Source organism: Macaca thibetana, chromosome 15 (genome assembly GCF_024542745.1).
Source record: "Macaca thibetana thibetana isolate TM-01 chromosome 15, ASM2454274v1, whole genome shotgun sequence".
In the NCBI taxonomy this organism is placed as follows: domain Eukaryota; kingdom Metazoa; phylum Chordata; class Mammalia; order Primates; family Cercopithecidae; genus Macaca; species Macaca thibetana.
Genome location: NC_065592.1, coordinates 108,357,363 through 108,369,788, shown reverse-complemented (window position 1 = coordinate 108,369,788; position 12,426 = coordinate 108,357,363). Strand labels below are relative to the sequence as shown.

Below are 12,426 nucleotides of genomic sequence, written 5' to 3'. Positions count from 1 at the left end.
ATTCGTTGCACATAAAACAGTCACAGCATTACCAACACTACCTTCAGTAACACAGTTACTGAAAAGCTATGTCGAGGAGGGAGATGAGTAACCAAATTTGTATTTCAAAATCATTTGAAATAGTTTCTCTTGATGGTTATATCACCAGTTTCATAAACATTTAGGTTACTTTGATTCATTTTACTTTCAAATTTTAGAGATTGAATTTTAATTTAAATCTGTTTTATAATTATGTAAAATATTTACATGTTTCCAAAGTTCAGTCTGAAAAACATGATTTTTTTTTTTTTCTTTTTGAAATGGAGTTTCACTCTTGCTCGGGCTGGAGTGCAATGGTGCAATCTCAGTTCACTGCAACCTCTGCCTCCCGGGTTCAAGCGATTCTCCTGCCTCAGCTTGCTGAGTAGCTGGGATTACAGGTGTCTGCCACCATGCCCAGCTAATTTTTGCATTTTTAGGAGAGACAGGATTTCACCATGTTGGCCAGGCCTGTGTCGAATTCCTGACCTCAAGTGATCAACTGGCCTCGGCCTCCCAAAGTGCTGGGATTACAGACATGAGCCACCATGCCCAACCAAAACATGATATTTTCAAATAGCTTTTATCCCTGTTCTTTTCCTGGCTTACATTCCAATTTAAAAAAAATGGCCCAGTGTGGTGGCTCATGCCTGTAATCCCAGCACTGTGGGAGGCCAAGGTGGGTGAATTGCTTGAGCTTAGTTTGAAACCAGCCTAGGCAACCGGTGAGACCCTCCCCCACCCCATCTCTACAAAAAATACAAAAATTAGCTGGGTATGGTGGTGCATGCCTGTAGTAGTCCCAGCTACTCTGAGGGCTGAAGTGAGAGGATCCCTTGAGCCCAGGAGGTGGAGGTTGCAGTGAGCAGAGATCACGCCACCGCACTCCAGCCTGGGTGACAGAGTGAGACCCTGTCTCAAAAACAAACAACAAAAAAACCCTCTCTATCTCCGTCTGTGCTATCCGTATGTATTTGTGTGGTCTCCAAGGTACCGCACACCTCTCCTTGCTTTTCTCATTTACTCTGGAAGGCGCTCCATGGCAGTGTATGGAGGTAGTCCTCATTCCTTTCTTAGCTGCTATACTAGAATTTTTCACTAAGTTCTTCTGGATCGGTTTGGGTGGCTCCATTGATTTGCTGTTCCGGCGTCTTAGTATCTTTCAATATTTTTGCCAATATCTATTTGAGATCTCTGTTTTGATATTGGTATTTTTCCAGTATTTTATTCTGAAAATTTCAAAACACAGCAAAGTTTAAAGAATTTTATAGCGAACATCTATACTTACCACTACCTAAATACTACCATTTATATCTTATATATTCATTTTATGTAAGTATTCATCATTAATCCACCATGTTTTTTGACACATTTCATAATAAATTGTAGACATCTATATACTTCCCCCTAAATAGTTCAACATGCATATCACTAAATAGAACTTAATATTTGTTTACAGTTTCTTCTTCTGATATAAAATGTATATACTGTGAAATGTATAAATCTTAAGTGTAATTCACTGTTTTGATAAATGCATGTACTTGTGGAATCCAAACTCCTGTCAATATACAGAACATTATCAATCACGCCAGAAAGTTCCTTCATATTCCTTCATGTTACTTTTTCTTTGATGTTTTTTCTGCCATCGGCCTGGTATTGTAAAGTCACTGCAAATTTGTCTCTTTGGATGCTCTGTGGTTAGGCTTCTCTACTGATTTTGCTTATATTTTTCATAACATTGATCTGTGTATTTCTATAACAGAACCTTAAATTACATCAGCTCTTCAGTGAAGATACAGATTTCATTCTCTCCCCACTCTCCACCTACTGTTTTTTTTTGTTTGGTTTTGGAGACAGAGTCTCTTCTGTCACCCAGGCTGGAGTACAGTGGCGCCATCTCGGCTCACTGCAACCTCCGCCTCCCGGGTTCAAGTGATTCTCCTGCCTCAGCCTCCTGAGTAGCTGGGATTACAGGCATGCACCACCATGCCCAGCTAATTTTGTATTTTTAGTAGAGATGGGGTTTCTACATGTTAGGCTGGTCTCGAACACCTGACCTTGTGATCCACCCTCCTTGGCCTCCCAAAGTGTTGGGATTACAGGCGTAAGCCACCGCGCCTGGCCTGTTTTTTTCCTTTAAACACCTTCGAGATATAATTATCATATTATAGCACTCAAATCTCTAAGTATATAGGCCAGGTGCGGTTGTTCAGACCTGTAATCCCAACACTTCAGGAGGCAGAGGCAGGAGGATCACTTGAGGCCAGGAATTCAAGACCAGCCTGGACTACATGGCGAGACCCTGTCTCTACAAAATTGTAAAAATTAGCTGGGCCTGATGGCTTATGCCTGTGGTCCCATCTGCTCTCAGGAAGCTGAGGTGGGAGGATCCTTGGACTCAGGAGGTTGAAAGTACGGGGAGCCATCATCATGCCACTGCACTCCAGCCTGGCCAACAGAGTGAAACCCCGTCTCAGACAAATAAATGAATAAACGAATGAATGCATGGGTGAATGGTTTGGGGTATGTTACATTATTAATTTTTTTAAATTGCAGTAAAAATAAATAACATAAAAATTGCCATTTTTACCATTTTAACATATACAATTTAGTGGAAAATATACAGTTTAGTGGCCTCAGTAACATTCACATTGTGTGTAACCATCACCACCATCCATCTCTGGAACTTTTTTTTTTTTTTTTGAGACAGAGTCTTGCTCTGTTGCCCAGGCTGGAGAGCAGTGGTTCGATCTAGGATCACTGCAGCCTCCACCTCCCAGGTTCAAGCGATTCTCCTGCCTCAGCCTCCTGAGTAGCTGAGACTACAGGCACCCACCACCACGCCCGGCTAATTTTTTTGGTATTTTTTAGTAGAGACAGGGTTTCATCATATTGGCCAGGCTGGTCTCAAACTCCTGACCTTGTGATCCGCCCGCCTCGGCCTCCCAAGTGCTGGGATTACAGGCGTGAGCCACCACGCCCGGCCTTGTAGAACTTTTTCATCACAAACAGAAACTCTATATCCATTCAGCACTAACTCCCCATTTCCCCTCAGCATGTAGTAACCTCTATTTTACTTGTGCTTATGAATGTGCCTATTCTAGGTGCCTCATCTAAGTGGAATCTTTCAATGTTCCTTTTGTGCCTGGCTTATTTTAACTGTTAGCATCAGGTTTTCAGTTTCATCCGTGTTGTAGCATGTGCCAGTCTTCATTTCCTTTTTTTTTTTTTTTTTTTTCCGTATTTTTTGGTGATTTTCAAATCTACAATTTAATCCTTTTGAAGTGTACAATTCAGTGGCATTTAGTACATTCAGAGTGTTATGCAACCATCACCATGATCTGGCTCCAGAACGCTGTCATCATCCCAAAAGGAAACCTCGTGCCCATTCCGCATCACGCCCTATCCTCCCTCCCTGCAGCCCTGGCCGCCGCTCATCTGCTTCCTGTCTGTGAACCTGGCTCCTCTGAATAGTTCATGTAAATGGAATCATACACAGAAGTCTTTTCTGCCTGGCTTATTTCACTTGCATCATTTTTTCAAGGTTTGTTCAGGTTGTAATGTGTATTAATACTTTGTTTCTTTTTATTGCCAGATAATATTCCAAAAAGTCTGCCATATTTGGTTTATCCACTCATTAGTTAATAGACATTTAGGTTGTGTCCACTTTTTGGCTATTATGAATAGCGCTGCAGTGAACACTTGGGTTTAAGTTTGCATGTGGATGTATGTTTTCATTTCTCTTGGGTATAAACCTAGGAGTGAAATTTCTGGGTCAGAGGCTAACTCAGCTTAGATTTTTGAAGAACCACCAGACTGCTTTCCAAAGTGGCTACACCATTTCACATTCCCACTGGCAGTGTATGTGGGTTCCAGTTTCTCCATGTCCTCCCCAACGCTTGTCAAATGTCTTTTTGATTCTAACCATCCCACTGGGTGTGGAATGGTGCAGCTCTGTGGTTTTGACTTGTCTTTCTCTAATAGCTAATGATGTGCAACATCTTACTGCCTATTTGTATATCTTCTCTGGAAAAATGTTTATTCGGATCCTTGCCTTTTTTGAGGGGAGGGTGTTCATTTGTCTTAATTAAAGACAACTTGTATCTAGAATTCCTAAAGCATTCTTTTTTTTTTTTTTTTTAAAAAGAGACAGTGCCTCACTGTGTTGCCTGGGCTGGAACACAGCGGCCATTCACACATGTGATCACAGCTCACTGCACCTGGAACATCTGGCCTCAAGCAATCCTCCTACCTCAGCCCCCTGAGTAGCTAGGACTATGGGCATGAGCCACCACGCCTGGCTCTTCATAAAGGATTCTTTATGTATTCCAGATACAAGTCCCTTATGAGATATATCATTTGTAAATATTTTCTCCCATTTTGTGGACTGTCTTTTTACTTTCTCGATGGTGTCCTTTGTCGTATAAAAGTGTCTGCTGATGTTCGACGTATATACTCTTGTTGCTTGTGCTTTTGGTGTCGTGGAAGAAACCATTGCGGAATCCAGGGTTAAGAAGGTTTCTGCCTAGGTTTTCTGCTAAGAGTTCTCTATTTTAGCTCTTGTATTTATGGTGTGAGGGAGGTCTAGCTTCTTTCTTTTGGTGTGGATATCCAGTTGTCCCAGCATCATTTGTTGAAAATACTTTTCATTCCCCATTGAATTGTCTTTGGCACCACGGTTGGAAAAAAAAAATCAATGGACCACAAATGTGAGGGTTTATTTCTGGACTCTGAATTATTTTCTCTCGATCTATATTTCTGTCTTTTGTTTTCTTTTTAAAATTCATTAAAGAGGATATTTACAAAAGTATGCATTTATGAGCCACTGCTTTAAAACTTCTGTTTATGGTTTCCTGTATTTTATTTCAGCTCGTTTTCCATAATTACCTCGTTTTGTCTGTCATGGAGTGGTGAAGTGTAACGTTAATGTCATCAGGATGGTGATGTTCCCATTTTTCAAAGATTGCTTTGAACACAGATAGGAAGTATTTTCTGTTGGCAGTGATAACATAAAATGTTGAAAATGAAATATGGAAGTTTGTGAGTCAAAGATTTTCTTACCTTACTTGCATTTGAAATGCAGTACCACAAAAATATGCAGAATAAATGGTTATAACTTTTTCTTTAATAACGTAGACATTTTTATACCATCAAAAATTATTCTTTACGATTATACATCTCTTTATAGAATTCCTGAGTTGGAGGTAGAAGAAGAAACCCAAGTTCAAGAGATGACTTTAGATGAATGGAAAAATCTTCAAGAACAGACCAGACCAAAGCCTGAGTTTAACATCCGGAAACCAGAATCCACTGTTCCTTCCAAAGCAGTGGTGATTCACAAGTCAAAATATAGAGATGATGTAAGCATTACATTTCGTATGTAGAGGTAATATTTACTTTTACCTTATTGGAAGTGAAATGGACCTTTCCACTTCTATCTTGAAAATGAAACGTTAGTAATTGGCGCTTTTGTTTCTAATCAGAGATGATCTATGCCTAATTTTACTGTATCTTTATTGTTCATTAAGAAAAGGAATTGAAACTTGATGTATTGAGAGCAGCTCAGAGCAGTTAGAGGAAGTGTATCTTCTACTCCCCCTGGGGCTGTGCTGGGACTGTACACATTCTGTGTGTTCCTTGTATTTCATTTTTCTCAAGCGAGAGTTACAGATTGTGTCTTGTACAGTTCAAAGTTATTCAAAGGATAACTACACTCTGTTTTCCCTGATCAGTTTACTTGACTTTCAACTCTGATTTTTGATGAGAGCATTTCACTATGAGTAGTTGATGACGTTTTAAACTGTGGTTGAGGTTCCATGCTCTTCTGACGCCTTTCCCGTGTTGGCTCAGCAGCGATGCGCCCCTTGCCTAACTGCAGAGGTTGCGGGAAATGAGGCCCCGAACTGCCTGGCTGCTTGGTCAGGCCACAGCGGCCAGTGTGCTGCGGGGGTTGCAGGGAGCTCCTCCGTGTTGTGAGGCCTCATTGCTCACGGCTTCCATCCGGCTCTTCTCAGAAGCTTCAGTTTTGCAGGGAGAGGTGTCGGGGAAACATCCAGCAGCATGTGTTGATAGGGATGCCACTGGGTCATTGAGTCTCCTACTTAAGTTACTGAACTTAAGGCAAGGTCCACTGAAGCGTTCTCATTATGGGATTTGAATCTGGATCATTCCGTTACAGCTTGATACCAGTCGCTGTGTCGAGGTGGGAGTGAGCGGGTTCTTCCTCTGTGGGGTATTAGTCATTGATTTTCATGTGGAATCTCAGGAATGTGATCCTGTTGTAGAGTTGCCATTTACACTTTGGTTAGTTTCATTTTCTGAGTGAATACTTTGATTAGGGGATCATTTAAGTTACAGGGTTCTTGGGAAGCCAAGGCAGGTGGATCACCTGAGGTTAGGAGTTTGAGACCCTCCTGGCCAACATGGTGAAACCCTGTCTCTACTTAAAATACAAAAAATAGCCGGGCGTGGTGGCGGGCGCCTGTAGTCCCAGCTACTCAGGAGGCTAAGGCAGGAGAACGGTGTGAACCCAGGAGGCAGAGCTTGCAGTGAGCCCAGATCACGCCACTGCACTCCAGCCTGGGCGACAGAGTGAGACTCCATCTCAAAAAAAAAAAAAAAAAAAAAAAAAGATACAGGATTCTCTCCCATCCTCTTGTTTTGGTCAGTCCAAGCTGTAGGAGGCCTTACTAGTAAGTTTTGAGCTGTTCCACAAGAAATGGCTTTTTGTAGACATAGGTGGCCAGAGCTTTATTTCCTTGGCAATCTCTGGGAGGTGTTTTCTAATTCCATTAGCTAGCTGGGTTGGTGCTTTACCTGTCCACTTCCTTTGTTCTTTTTTGTTCTAGGCATTGTAAGTAAAATTTTCTCAAAAACAAATGTGCTGTCAGGATTGAAATGTGCAGCTGACATGTGAGGTAAAAATAGAAGCTGCTCTTTCTTAATCCACACCAGATTGGTCCTCCCTGGCTCCAGAGGTCTCCCAGAATATTTGAAGCAAGTGGGTTAGCTGAGTCATCGAGCTTGGTCTCAGTGAAGCACACATCTTGGTCCTTGTTAATCTTAAAGGATTGAAGCTTTTAGCTAGGAATTGTTCTTAAAGCAACACAAGCCTGATCTTGGGTTCATCAGTTTACTTTGTTCTGGACACCCGAAGAGACAAAAGCACTAGAATACCTAGCAAAGTTCGGACCTAGTCACAACCCGGTGTAAGGCACTGGGCAGTTAAAGCACTTTGGCCAGGGCCAGCTGGAGCTGCGAGTGGAGCCCAAGCCTTCGTATGTCCTTAGACTGTGTGTCCACTCCCTGCTCCACTCTCCCGAGGCCCTTCCTGCCCCTTCCTGCAGTGGGAGGCGGCTCAAAGCAGAGCCCCCAGGAGACCTTCCCAGGGCTTCCCTGCTGAGTGCCAAACGAGGCAAGAGTTGATGATTCTGCCTGTCACTATTTTTTGTGTGTTTCTTTTTACAGAGTGCCAGTGCTCCTGGATTGTTTTTCTTCACCTTTTTAGCACTAAGCATCCAACTACCTAAAGCCTTTGCTTTATTTTAACCTGAGACCTTAAAGGGGACACAAATGTTAAGCTTGAAGGCTGCCATGAGCCTATGGCCTAAAGGTGTGGATGTGCTTGTGGAAACTTGGTTCCATTTCCTGGCTGTAGTAATGTTTAATGTTGTGGCACTTTGGAGATTCTCATCTGAGATCACTGACATATTTTCTTTTCTGTAGGTTTTTATTTTACTTAAAGTGGGTTTTTGTGTGTGTGTGTGTGTTTGTGTGTGTGTTATCCATTATTATGAGTTGAAGCCAAATCAAATTTGGATCAGATTTAATTAATTAATATAGTTGTCACAAGATAGAGAATTTTAATGAAAGCAGTTCTTAAAAAGCAGCTTGACTTTGTGCAGTGTTGGTAGAACACTCAGGTGACCATCCTCTGTTGTTTTTATAAAATTTCTCTATTTTGAGTGAGAATTGTTTATTATAAATCATGTGATTTCTAGCACATGGTATTTAGAGGAGCACCCATGCTGAAAGGGATTCCTCTATTAAATTCTGGGACGGAGATATTTCCTTATTTATCAAAGCATTTGTGAACAGATAAGACAGAAAATAAGCAAAAATGAAAACTTTTTTATCTCAGCAAAATAGATATAAAACATGTATATTGTTTGCTATTATTAGTCATGCCGAATCTTACATCTTAACCTGCTCAGGTGATAGAAATTTGATTCCACTTGAGGCCGGGCGCGGTGGCTCACGCCTGTAACCCCAGCACTTTGGGAGGCCGAGACGGGCGGATCACGAGGTCAGGAGATCGAGACCATCCTGGCTAACGCGGTGAAACCCCGTCTCTACTAAAAAATACAAAAAACTAGCCGGGCGCGGTGGCGGCGCCTGAAGTCCCAGCTACTCCGGAGGCTGAGGCAGGAGAATGGCGTGAACCCGGGAGGCGGAGCTTGCAGTGAGCTGAGATCCGGCCACTGCACTCCAGCCTGGGCGGCAGAGCGAGACTCCGTCTCAAAAAAAAAAAAAGAAATTTGGTCCCACTTGAAATCCTAAGTTCCAAGATGTTTGGATTAAGGTTGTAATTGCAAGAATGTGGGACTGCAAACACACGGAACTCACTGTCTTGGAACTGGAACAGCAGGTGCCGTCCTCCTGTGTCCAGCTCTGCAGCCCAGGGCCAGAGACGCTTCCAGAGCGTGGCCCTGTCTAGCCCCTGACGGTGCTTTAGCTCCTGTGCAGCACATGGCAGCCACTAAGCCAGATGAGTGTGGGGATGGCTATGGACTTGTGCATGTTGGATGCTGTAACTGTGTTTCAGATGGTAAAAGATGACTATGAGGACGATTCCCATGTTTTCCGGAAACCCGCCAATGACATCACATCCCAGCTGGAGATTAATTTTGGCAACCTCCCTCGTCCCGGGCGCGGAGCCAGAGGAGGCACCCGGGGAGGCCGGGGAAGGATCAGGAGGGCAGAGAACTACGGACCCAGAGCAGAAGTGGTGGTAGGTGTCTGCATTATCAATCCCGAATGGTTTGCTGAAGGAAGTGAATCAGGACAGTGTCCCAGCCCAGGATGGTCTAGTTCAGAGGGTCATCGGCTTCTGCAGTGACTTTTCCTGTAGCTAGCGTGGGCCTGAGGTTGGGGATTTGGACGGTGTTGCAGCATCATGGACATCTTGGCTAGAGACCATTCTGGAGCCCTGGCTTCCAGGGTCTGCTGTGAGGGCACTCCCGGGATCCGAGAAAAACTCCCTCTCATCTGCATTAGACAAGATCCCCAGGCTTGGGACTGAACTGGAACACCTGACATCTTGCTTACTGTGGCCTGATTGTATACCTTGGGCTCAAGTGATGCTGTCAGAGTGAACAGAATCCTTCCTAAGATCTCAAGCCCTTTGTGAGGGGACCTTCCTCAACCCCTCCCCAGCTCACTGGCCTCACACCGTCCTCAGCCAAGGCTGCCTGCTTCTAGCTCTCGACACAGCATGCCCCTTACCCCTGGCCTCTGCCTGCGGCCTCCGTTCATCCTTCCAACCTCACTTCCTCACAGGTTTCTTTGATCACATCTCCTAGACCGGTCAAGGTCTCGGAGCAAAGGAGTTTCTTTTCATTGAAGCCTGATCTCCGTGTGTGACTGTATTCCCACTGGTGTGGCTATTAGTCAGCGGCTGCTTTTGCTCATTATCAGTTTATGCAGTGCCATGCAGTGCCTGGCATGTAGTAGGTGCTTCCTAATGTGCTAGTGACACTTGTTCATCGGAAGTCAGCCCTGAGGCCCTGTGGCACAGACCCCTTGTCTGTGGCTGGTCTTGGCAGTGCTCCTCTGGCTGCCCAGTTCCCTCGCTCTAGGGAGCAGCCCCTGGAAGCGGTATCTGTGGTTTGGTTTTGCTTAAGCAGGAGCAAAAACACAATTTTTGGGGGGGGGGGGGGGGGTGTATTTGGGGCCAGGCTGGAAACAGGGTCTATTCTGAGATAGGAAGCACATCCTCACGCCTTTCCTGTCGCGGACTCTGGCCCCTGCAGCACTCCGGGGCGTGTGCTGGGAACCGCTCTGAGACCCAGCGCCACCCGCCTCTTCACTGGCATCTGTCCCCACCTCCACAAGCTGTGTACCCCCCACCTCAGAAGAGCCCTCAGGGCCACCCCTGCCCCCATCAGGCCACACTGTTTCCCAGTCCGGGTCCTTGTTCCCTTTGCTTATCCATTGAGGTTCATCCCAGGGAGAACCTTCTCTTCCCACAAAACCTTGCCTGACCTTGGCGTCCACTTCGCCATCAAATTGCACTGGACGGCCCTCCTGTGGCCCCTCCCTCCCAGGACGTGTTAGTGAAGCTCCTGACTCGATGGTCCGTTTCTCCAGAGCCATGAGCTCCCCGAGGACAGGCACTGTCTGTGCCCCTCCTCCTCCCTCCAGTGCCTGGCACGCAGTAACCGTTCCATTTACTCGATGCAGGACGTGCCCGTGCAGAGCCCCCCAGTAAGAGCTTGCAGGACATAGGAAGGGAGGCAGCTCCTTTTTCGAGGAGACCGGAGGCCTGTGTGGGAGGGGAGCTGTGCTTTCCTGGGTTAGCAGTGACCTGTGTCTCTCCCCTTCCCACTGTGGATCCTGCCTCTAATGCAGGCCCCTCAGCGTTGGTGCCAGGCCCTTGTTATCCCACTGGGACCCTGGGAATGGATGAAGGGGCAGTGGATTTCAAAGCATGTCTTTTCTTCTTTAGATGCAAGATGTCGCCCCCAACCCGGATGACCCTGAAGACTTCCCTGCGTTGTCTTGAAAGCGCCCGTATCGCGGCACCGCGGAGCTGCACCCGTGGAGACTTTTCCAGCTGGGCCGAGAGAGTCAGAGTCTGAGAACAATAGATGTTGCTTTTCCCATGTTGTGTGAATTTGTCGCACTTTTTCGGGCTGGGCTGTTAGAGGGGCTTCTCCAGAGGCTTGAGAGCAGGCCCTTTCCCAAGCAGGTGAAGAATGGTGACTGTTTTTACTGAAGGAATTTCAAATGAAGTCCAGGAATAATGTTTAAACTGTGTACATAAGAGATAGTATAGACTCCTCGGCGGGAGCGCGGAGGGAAAGGAGGTCGTCAGACTCCGTGCAGACTCTTAGGAAGCCGTAGATTCCCGGAGGCTGTGCCTTTAGCGTTAGAGGAAACACATAGGACCGGAACTGTTCATGGAAAGCAGTCATAGCTGAGATTTCAGAGACCAAGAAATTAAACTACAATTGTACTTACTGTTTACTGGTAAATGTTATCTACTCTCCTGGGATATTTTCCTTTCTGGTTTTCACTTAACCAGTCATTTAAAAATCGCTATCGTGTAGCCACTGGCCACCACTCTGTGACACAGAATCCGAGAACGTGTTGATTTTTCATTGTGATTTAAACTACCTCCTGGTTTCTGTGTGTGTGCGCACACACAGCTAGTGTTTGGGTGGTTTCTAGGAAGAAGATTAAGTCTATGACTTTAAAAACTATGTTATTCAACCTGCCAGTCAAATGGAAAGGGATCGTGGCAAAAGCAAATATCGCATCCTTTTCTTCCGCAGAAGCAGAGTCAGGTCGGCAGCTGTGTGCAAAGGCCTCCGCCTTCGGCTCGGGCACTGTTGTAGATAACTGGTATTTATTAAGCACTGTGAGCAGTTTTCCTCAGTCCTGGCCCCAGTTCTAGAGCTCCTCTTTATGACTTTTGGTGAAAGTTTGGGGTTGGGGGTACACCTCAGAGGTTCAGTAGTTCACCCACCTGAAGTCCCACGCTGAACAGAGCTGGACCCAGAGCCACACGCCCAAAAGCACACACTGTGCTGGGGAGGAAGGAGGCCTAGGAGGGCCTGCAGGTCCAGGCAGCTGTAGAGCTGCTAGAAGCTGGGGTGTTGCTCTCCCTGCTTTCTCATAGACACCACAGGTACTGTCTGCCTGTTGTCACACAGTTCATATGCTCGCTTGAGATGGAATCTGAACCTCGGTCCCAGGATCTGTGCTTTTTCTCACTTTGCGACACTATCTAAGGTGGCTTTGAACTGGAAGCCAAGTGCAAATAAAGGTTGGTATTCGCTCCTGACTTTGTGTAGAGAAAACAGTCCTTTGGTTACTCTCAGGCCACAGCAGTCAGTCAGGATTTTGTTGAGTAATCAAAGCTGAATCCGTACACGGTAGGGTCAGTTAAGGATGTTTGCTTTGGGTGACAGCCTACTTTTGGTCTCTCATTAAATTATTATCTGAGTACTAAGGTTTATCAACTGAGTGTTTTCTTCCTTTTCCTGGAAAAGGCAATGGATGCAAGCGCCCTGATTTCCAAAATCTGAACCTAGCTGGTACAACATCAGGGCTGGGTCATGACTCAGTGGCTTTGAAGCTGTCACACTCATTTTGCCTAACGGTGGCTTTGAAGATTAGCCAGAG

General features: G+C 45.4%; 1 protein-coding gene across 1 annotated transcript in view; it reads left to right on the top strand.

The window, feature by feature from the left end:
• The window catches only part of HABP4 (hyaluronan binding protein 4), a 40,451-nt gene extending 28,366 nt beyond the window's left edge, over positions 1-12,085 (top strand). The window contains exons 6-8 of the mRNA XM_050761805.1: positions 5,207-5,378; positions 8,843-9,028; positions 10,745-12,085. Of these exons, the coding sequence (XP_050617762.1) occupies positions 5,207-5,378; positions 8,843-9,028; positions 10,745-10,801 (415 nt within the window). The 3' untranslated portion in view covers positions 10,802-12,085. The remainder of the gene's footprint in view (positions 1-5,206; positions 5,379-8,842; positions 9,029-10,744) is intronic.
• The last annotated feature ends 341 nt before the right edge of the window (positions 12,086-12,426 follow it).